At 41.8% G+C, this 9424-nt stretch overlaps 1 protein-coding gene across 5 annotated transcripts in view; it reads left to right on the forward strand.

The window, feature by feature from the left end:
• ADIPOR2 (adiponectin receptor 2) overlaps positions 1-9424 on the forward strand; it is a 45649-nt gene extending 36225 nt beyond the window's left edge. For 4 of the 5 annotated variants that reach the window (XM_048072416.2, XM_048072453.2, XM_048072362.2 and 1 more), the window contains exons 4-8: positions 1552-1723; positions 2364-2550; positions 3625-3812; positions 5042-5235; positions 6699-9424. In XM_048072416.2, coding sequence (XP_047928373.1) covers positions 1552-1723; positions 2364-2550; positions 3625-3812; positions 5042-5235; positions 6699-6830 — 873 coding nt within the window. In that variant the 3' untranslated portion in view covers positions 6831-9424. The remainder of the gene's footprint in view (positions 1-1551; positions 1724-2363; positions 2551-3624; positions 3813-5041; positions 5236-6698) is intronic. The other variant, XM_066990280.1, reaches the window with a different exon arrangement.

The raw sequence follows: 9424 nt of genomic DNA on the forward strand, positions 1-9424 counted from the left end.
CTGCTTCCACTGTTTCTGGTTCAAGGCACTTTCATTTACAAGGTCATTTTTTTCCAGGCTTCTTTAGACTTGCAAATATTTTGCTTTCCTGGCACCATTTGCATCCATTGTAGAATAAGCTTTGTCCCTGACTCGAATAGAAAATGAGGATGTATTAAAACTATATATAAGTCAATCCATTGTAGATTTTGTAATTGCTGACCTTGGCTCAATTTTTGTTACTTTTTAAAGCCACAGGGTGTGGTCTGTATCAGTCCCTGGACCTCCTTTCTTGGTAAAGGAGGTGCTATCCCTTTGTATACTTATTCCTACTGGTTTTATGAACTACTTTAATCTTTTTACAGAGGGACCCAAATTACTTGTGGTGTGTTTTTGTCTGCTGTGCATCTCTTTTCCTTTTTAGATGCTTTGTAGGGTGGATTGTGTAAAATTAATTCCCTCCTGCTGTTCCTACCTCAATTGAAATACTTGTTTCATAAAGTAAAACAGTTATCTTTTTCTTGCTGAATGTATGTAAGCACCTAGTCTTTAACTGGGATGGTTATTCTAAGTATTTTAGTCTTCCTTTTGTGAAGGAGTGAGGAGAATGGATTTAAAAACTCTAGGCTCTTGATGTTGAAACTGAAATAAGAATGTAGTTTTTTAAACTTAGTGTTGCAGGATTCTTCAGGCCCGCACCTGTATTACTAGCCAGACGCCAAATCCAACGAACACTGCAGAAACAACCCCGGTACATAAAGCACTTCCCCGATACCCCTCTGCTTGGCGGTGCTGCTTCTGAAGCCAAACTGAAGACTACATGTATCTTAAGTCACTGAAGCAGCGCTAACAGCCATGCACACTTACCAGCTACAAGAATAGACGTGTGCATTTACATTATCTCTTCCTTTAAAGAAGAAATCTGATGGAATTGAGAGTCATGGATCTGTTGCCCTAACTCACCTGTCACTGTTTGTTCTGGGAGTGTGGGAGAACTTTTTTTCCAACTTGGACAGGGGTTTGGACGTTTCTTGCTAGGCTCTTGCCACTTCATGTGTTCTGCCCTATGTTAGTGTTGATGGATAGACTTTTTACTAGGCTACCCCCAAATGCTAGCAGATACATAGTCAGGTTGTCTTGTGTTTCACAGGACATATTTTCACCTGTATTTATTTTTTGGAGAGAGCTAGGTGTAGGCTTCTTTAATTAAATGGAGAGGTTGATATGTGAAAATCTGCTTCATAACTGAACATGGAAATGAATTAAATGCTTTCCCTTCATTAGCAGTAAAAAAAAAAAAGCCCAATAGATTTGTTTTCTGAAGTACTGCAGTGCTTTTCTTTCTGATGGTGCAGCTCAACTTCATGATACTGTTTTGAATAGGGAAGTGTGACTTAACCGTTATGTTTCAAGAGTAAAGCCTTTTCCCCAGAGACATCCCATCAAACCCTTTTCAGTTTATTGCATTCCTACATTAACTCTAACACTTCTACTAATATGGGTTTTCTGACTATTGCCATGCCTTATTTGAACTCAGTTTCCTGCATTTAATCAAAACCTTCTATCCTCTAGGTATGGGAGGGCCGATGGAGAGTCATTCCCCATGATGTTCTACCTGACTGGTTGAAGGACAATGACTACCTGTTGCATGGACACAGACCACCCATGCCTTCCTTCCGGGCTTGTTTCAAGAGTATCTTCAGAATACATACAGAGACTGGTAACATCTGGACACATCTTCTAGGTATTTTCAATTTGCCTTAATGCTTTGAGAGCAAGATAGAAGGGGGCATGGGGTGGTCAGCATTATCATTCCTTTAGGAACCTGTTAAATCAGCTTGGTGTCCCTCTCCTTATTTTCTTCCACCAGGGCTGGATGGGGTTTGTTAATGCATTCAATTGTACTGAATGCCATATTTAAGGAATTTCCTGATCACTAAAAAAATTACCAGTAGATGCTCTTTATTTCCAAGAGTGTAAGTGTTAACTGAGATCCTCCTTGCCACAAGAACACACTTAAGTTGCAGCTTATATGAGTGGTTTTCAGCTTGCAAGCAGCTTTGAAGGGAAAGGATTTCTTCAAACTATACCGTTCTCATTCTGCAGCAGATTTTTTTCATTGTTTGAGAATGTGCAACTAGTTGTCAGGCATCTTGCAAAATGAGTGAAAATACGTAGTCCATGCAAGTCTGTATGGGTTCAGTTTGAGACAGATGTGGTTGGAATGCACAACTGAAGTCTGGAAGAACTTTATTCTGCATGCGTGCTACTGGTTGCCATGTAGTTCCCCTCCTTCGCACTCCTGTACGTTAAAGTCATGATTTTTGAAAGAAAAGCTTTCAGTATGCACAAACTTGACACCTTTCTGCCTTATGTTTTTTCAGGATGTGTGTTCTTCCTGTGTCTGGGAATATTCTACATGTTCCGGCCAAACATGTCCTTTGTAGCACCTGTGCAGGAGAAAGTGGTTGTTGGATTGTTCTTCTTGGGAGCCATACTCTGCCTCTCCTTCTCATGGCTCTTCCACACAGTTTATTGCCACTCAGAAGGTGTTTCCCGGCTCTTCTCCAAGTAAGTGCCTAGAGGACAGAGCAAACCAAATAGGAAACAGTTGGGAAAACAGGACTGGAATTTATGCCTGGCTCCCCAGTGTAGGAGTGGTTCACTGCATGACTGCTGTGAAAATTTTGGAACAGAATTGAGCAGAGATTCACTGCAGTTTCTTCTAATTCTTTGTTTCAGCATGGGGTTTCTGTACTGTCTCTTTAGTCTTAAAACTGTTTCCTTTTCTACTGTTCAGCAGGTGCACATGCATCTTGCTGCTGTAAGTAATACACCCGGAGCTTAGTTGTAGGACTTTGGATTTTTAATGCAACTGTCACTGCTTGTCACTTCAATTATTCTGGGTATCTCTGAATCTTAAACTTTCTTATGTAAGACAGCTGTGATATGTATCAAGATATCTTGGTCTTTTGGTTTTACTACACATTCTTCCATTGACTAGCTGCTAAATATCTCTTATTTCTTAAGATTACTCAACATGGGATTATGTAATCTGTGGGACCACCTCTAAAGTAACCCAGCAGTTAAAATCCCATACTAGAGAATTAACTCAATCTTCTCTTGTATGAGCATTTTATCAGGGTGTGGTAATAAGCAGTGGCTGTGGGAATTCCTTTGTTCATTGGTGTCTTAGAAAAACAGCTTGGTTGAAAAACTGACATTATTCCCCAGCGGTCACTTAAGCTGATGCCTAACAAACTCTCATTAGTCAGATTCTAAAGAGTTTGTCTTGGCTGTGCTCTCACAACATATTTTGCCCTTCTTTGTGTTCAGAGCACTTTGTGCTGCTTTTTTTCCTCACCCAAAGCTTAAATTTTGAGTTTCCTTCAAAAGGCCTTGATCTAAAGGCTGCTGTATACATTTCTGATGACTGTTCAAAACTGACCTTACGTGCTCTCAAGATGATACATTGCTGTAGGAGGGCACTGGTGGAGGAGCTGCAGTCAGGAAGTTAGTTTGCAGTAGTGAGAAGAACTTGCTTTTGTGGTGAGTAGTTGTCTGTTGGTCTGCTAGAAAGAGTGGTAGTACAGGAACTTCGAAAGGCTTACGTTTCCTGTCAAACTGATTTTTGTTTCCTTCTAGGCTGGACTATTCTGGCATTGCACTTCTCATAATGGGCAGCTTTGTACCATGGCTGTATTACTCCTTCTACTGCAACCCGCAGCCTTGCTTCATCTACTTGATTGTGATTTGTGTCCTGGGCATCGCAGCCATAATTGTCTCACAATGGGACATGTTTGCAACCCCTCAGTACCGGGGTGTAAGGGCAGGTAAGACCTGAAGTTAATTGTTTTGCTTCTTGTCTGCCTGCCTTCCTTGCTTTTTACTTGTCACTTCAAAAAACAGTCTTCTGAAGACTTAGAGATTAATTTTAGAGAGAGATAATATTCTCCGATTGGGAACTTGATGGGTTTTTTCAGTGTTGCTTATAGCCAGCTGGATGCACAGATAAGGGCTGGTGCGAGTCCTGGAAGTGCATTCCTGAAATGGACAGTAACACATGCAATTAGAAAGGTAGTATGAAGCATTTCTAGCTATACCTAGCAACTTTGCTCAAAAAATGGTTGACTGCTTGGTGTGTGTATGTGTATATTCCTTCTGCAATTTGTTTTTTTCCATAACACCAAGCTCTGACACTAGTAAATCATTCAATGATTTTTATTAATCTGAATGATTTGCCTAGGTAAAATACTTATTTAAGACCAAAAGCCTAGTTTTTCTTGTCACAGGATTGAAGGAATGAAAACAAATTTGTTTTCCTATTCTGGGGTAGGGAGTGAGAGAAAGCTGTCATGGGCAGTTATGGAATATGAATACAGCTGGTTTGAATAGTAATATTTCTTGTTGCTTAATCTGAGTGTCAGTAAATCCAGTTTTCTTGGACAAGCTGTTGGTGTACCTTCTGAGAGTTCAGCCTTCTATACTTAAACCTTCTATACTTAAAATAATCAGTGGATGATGGGTCATGATTATTTTCCCCCCTATTCCCCCTCCCAACCTTTTTTCACCAAGATTTCTGTACTTGCTGATGAAATCTGAGTAAACAACATTCTCATATATGACAGGCGAGGCTCATATGATGTTTTTCTGTTTACTGGGATCATTTGCACAGAATATGATAAATAATGTCTTTGTTTCTCCTTGTTGTCCTGCTCTTGATTTGGTAAAGTGTGACATAATTCATGTAGTCTGAGTGCCCTCTACAGTCCCAGCTGTGTAACTGGTGTAATATACGTTAAAGCTGGCAGACACGATCATTAAATGAAACATTTTATATCTGCTGGAACACTTAATTAAGTAGCTTCTGGTATATGAAAGAAATCTGTGCATTCTTTAACTTCCCTCTGTTAAAGCTACCTCAGGGACCTCCAGCTTCAAGAGTTGTCACCTTTCTTCTGCTTTGGCGAATACTGAGTTTTCCTTCCACTGCCTTTTTTTTGTCTCCCTTCACTGCCAGTGTGTTCAAAGCTGACTCTCCCACATTTTCTTTACCTCCCAGGAGTATTTCTAGGTCTGGGTCTTAGTGGGGTTATTCCCACCCTGCACTTTGTCATCTCTGAGGGGCTCCTGAAAGCAGCCACTATGGGGCAGATAGGCTGGCTGGCACTCATGGCATGCCTGTACATCACTGGTGCTGCACTCTATGCTGCCCGCATCCCGGAGAGATTCTTCCCTGGCAAGTGTGACATCTGGGTGAGTCTACGGAATGACTGGATGAGGAGACCAATGTGAAAGCTGGTTCCCCTTGAGGCTGGAGGATGTTATATCAGTGGTGTTTTCTTATTATTGCAAGTACTAAACAACTGCACCAGACATACAGATCTTAAGGGGCCAAACAACTGTGGGCTCTCTGAGCCCAGCTTACCTAGTGCCTCTCGTGTAGAGTTATCATAGGCTAGCTGGTCTGAGTTAACTGCTGCTATACAAGTTCAGCCCAGCACATGTGCTAGATAGCTTTAATAGGTGGATAAGAAACTTTGCAAACCTTCTTGTTTCTTTCATATCTTCACCATGTCTGGCTTCTCATTTTGTGAGGCCAGGGGAAACACTGGATAGAACCGATAAAACTTTGGAGGGGATCTCTGGCCCAGAAGAAAGAAAGGTGGTGTGGGCAAGTGGGTAGGGAGTAAAACCTGGGAGGAGGGCTAGGGTCATGAAGACTGTCATAGAGATCTGTGGGAAAGATGCGAAGAAAAATTGAGTGGCATATGAGTAGAGATGAGAGGGAGGCGGACCTTTGGGAAGAGATGTCAGGTAATTGTGCTTCCATTAAAATAGTTTAAGGCCCTTAAAGACTAGAAGTGAGAGTAAGCCCTGGGTTGTTAGTAACTTTTGCATGGCCCCAGTTTGCTAGGTGTAAACATCGGTGACTTATAATTTAAATGGCCAAACTAAACCTTGTTACAATAGTAAGATATGATCCAGGAGCACTGGTGTACCACCAGCTCTTTTCCAAGCTTCCCATGGAGCCTACAAATACACGTTTATGGAAATTTTTGGAGCATTATCCATATTGGTATGGCTTCCCTAGAACAAGGCTGTGCTTTGTCATGTAGCCCCTTCATGGTTTTCATTTTGCTGGATTATAATCAATAGCATCCTGGGCATTCATTGAGAACATCTGGTTGTTTCTATGTTTTCACATAATACTGTTTTTTCTGCTCTGTTTCCTTGTGGCAGAGAAGTAAAATAATGTTCTGAAAATCTAGTTGGTAAAACTTGTACCTGTGACCAGAGCAGAGTTTGTATGCGTTAGCTGTATGAAGTAGCCCTTTTTATCAACAACCAACCAGTGTTGTTGAGGAGCTAATTAAAAAAAATAGTATTATTTTTAAGACTTTTGCCCAAAACTTTGAAGTTATTCCTGTCCCTTAACAAAGATACACTATAGCATTTACGTAGTGTATACGTTGATTGATCAGCTGATTCAGATGACTGAAGGAAAAGTGTGGGGATGTGCGTGTGGAGAATTTGATCCTTTTGCTAATGGTAGGAGAGGGATGGGCTTAACACACAGCTTACTTCTGCAGCTTGTGGTTTGAGGTACTGCTACGTGTTACTGTGTACTTCAGCTGAATGTATGGCTTTTTTGGAGACAGGGTAGCCCCTAGTACTCAAAGTACCCTGGCTGAACACAAGTGTTTTGTCTTCCACAGTTCCACTCCCATCAGCTGTTCCACGTCTTTGTAGTGGCTGGCGCTTTTGTGCATTTCCATGGGGTTTCGAACCTCCAGGAGTTCCGTTTCACGGTCGGAGGAGGCTGCACAGAAGAAGAGGGGATGCAGTAAAACTAGGCTTCAGCCCAAGGTCATAACCAAAACAGCACCGCAAGCGCGGTTGAAGCATACAGGCTAGTGAAATGAATACCTAAGAAGAATCCAAGTTTCAGCTGATGGAGCACGGAGCTTCATGGGGATTCTGACTAATCAAGATAAATTCTATACCTCAAGCAATGGAATGAATCAATTTGAAGACCAGGAAATTCTGAAACCCTAATTTATTCTTGGGATCTACAGATTGAGCTACAGAGGACCCTTTCCAAATCGGCTTCTGTTCAATGCCATATTTATTTGTAGAAGTGGGGAGGGATAGCTTAGCAGTTTCCTTTTTTTTTAAAAAAAAAAAAAAAATTGAGGTTAAATTTATATCCTCTTGGAGGGTTTGGGAGTTGATTTTAGATGCTCTTTTGGGAGAAAAGCAAATTGTAAATAAGATTTCTAACTTTCTGTTTAAATAAATTTATATAAATGTTTTAAACAATGGGTGGGGGAAAAGGGTTTTTGTAAAGAATGCAACATGCAAGTACCACACACTGTTTCAATTTTGCACAAAATGAATGATTGCAGGAGGACCAGGTAAAATTCCCAGGAGTGAAGCATGTTGGCCCTGCGTTTTTGCCAGCATGCCCTGGGCATGCCCCTGGGCAGTGTGGGGTCCTGGCCAGCACTTGGAGTAGGCTCAGTATGTGTACACAAGGGTTGTGAAGGCTGGATTAATCATGTTGTCATTTGGGTCACAGTGTTAGCCAGTTTTACTCAAGTAACTTGAAAGATCCATCTATGCTCTGCTTAACTGTGTGGGACAACTGCCTTCCAAGCTTGCTTGGCCAATATAGTTTTGGATCTTACAGTAAGTTGTTTTGGTTCTCATCATATGAATCGGAGCATGATGGGATAACTGCACGCGAAATGGCAAAAGGTCCGACTCCATCAGTGCCTGCCTATACCCAAAGACCCCTGTTGAGTAGATGGCTGCCGTCTGAGTCCTGCCCTGTTTTGTCTGAACAAATGATGGTAATGCACTTGTCAAAAGATAGTTGAGCATGTGAGGGGAAACAGAGATGGGGTTAAGATTGACTGGAAAGAGGAAGCTGTGTGCTCCAAGGCTTGGAGTTAACAGTTACTGCAGACCTCAAGCACATTACCTTCTCATGTGTCAGGCTCCATATGCCAAGGAAGTTTTTGCAGGTTTTTCTTTTTAGGAGGAAAAATCCACAATCAGCCCAATGCAGTACCATTTTTTTTCCTTAGGTCTGCTTCCCATCTGTGCTTTAGCAATGGGACTGCTGGTATTTCTTAAACCTGAAACTAAGAGTTCAGTTGGATTGCTGTGGAGCAGACACACCTCCTATATAAGGGGAGGTATATACCCTTCTCTTGCTTAATTGATGTAGCTTGATCTTTGGAGCCTAGTCAGAAGCCAGACTGAAGGAGAATCTTTGGAGTTGTAAGATGAAACTTGAACGTTTTGTTTGTTATGGCACAGGTATTGCTTGGAGCGTTTAGTTGGAAATTCAGAGCAATTACATCTCGTGATGAGTTAAACAGCTCATAAAATGCTGTAGTTCACAAAGAAGGGAGGTAAAAGGGTTGTTTTTTTTAATAAAATACAAATTTGATTTTTTTGTCCTTCAAGGGGAAAAAATGTAGATTGTGAAGATCTTCTAGTATGCTGGGTATTACTGAGTGTTTCGGGGAGTTACTTTGCCTAATGGAGTCAAATAGAAGCAGAATGCCTTCGTAAAGTTGACTGGTGGATATTAAGGCTTCACCCCTCGACTGGAGTCTTTGTAAAGCCTCTGAGAGCAAGGTCGGCTGCAGAAAGAGGTGCTGCAGCAGAGTCCGTGAGCTTAGAGGGACGTGTTCTCAGTAGGATCACTACGCTGGATGCCAGTAGGGCCAGAAACAGCTTATCACGGGTCTGTGTGGTACTAAGATGAAATAAAGAGCAGTATTAGCTGGATGTAAGGGCTAGCAGCACTGGCATCCCTGACAAAGGTGTAGAGTTGCCTGGCAGGAAGCAGTCTGGTGCCTGAGGGAAGCACGGTATGGAAGCATATCCCAATCAGACCTGTCCATACGGCGCTTTGGGATACCTCTGTAACAGTACCAGCAGAAGCGGCAGTCTCCATCCTGGATCATCCCACGTTCACTCCTTGAAGGGTGATTGTAACCTGGTCCTACACAGCACAGAACTACTACAGAAACACAGTACTCCACCTGCTATTCTTAACCCAGTCAGTCTCTCCCTTCAAGAAGTTTGTGTGTTCCAATAAAAGCAACCTAGCTGTGCACTTTTCTGTAGCTCTTGCTGAGAACTCTTCCCAGGTTGGCACCTGAATGCCTTACTCTCAGCAGTCAGAGGCTTGCTTGCTCTGTGTGCAGGTTATTGCCATAGAATAGTTAGGACCTACAGCTTCTTTCCTTCCCCATTAAATAGTGGCCTTGTTCAGTATATTTCTTTTTAAAAATTGCTTACTGTTGAAGCAATGAAGCACATTCTGGGGTTTTGATGGTTGGGGACTCCGGTGATGGTTCCATGTAAGATGGGATCTTATTACTTGCTGTATTCTTAACTTCGCTAATAAAAGAACCAAATGGAA

The sequence above is a fragment of the Anser cygnoides genome, chromosome 1, assembly GCF_040182565.1.
Source record: "Anser cygnoides isolate HZ-2024a breed goose chromosome 1, Taihu_goose_T2T_genome, whole genome shotgun sequence".
Lineage (NCBI taxonomy): Eukaryota > Metazoa > Chordata > Aves > Anseriformes > Anatidae > Anser > Anser cygnoides.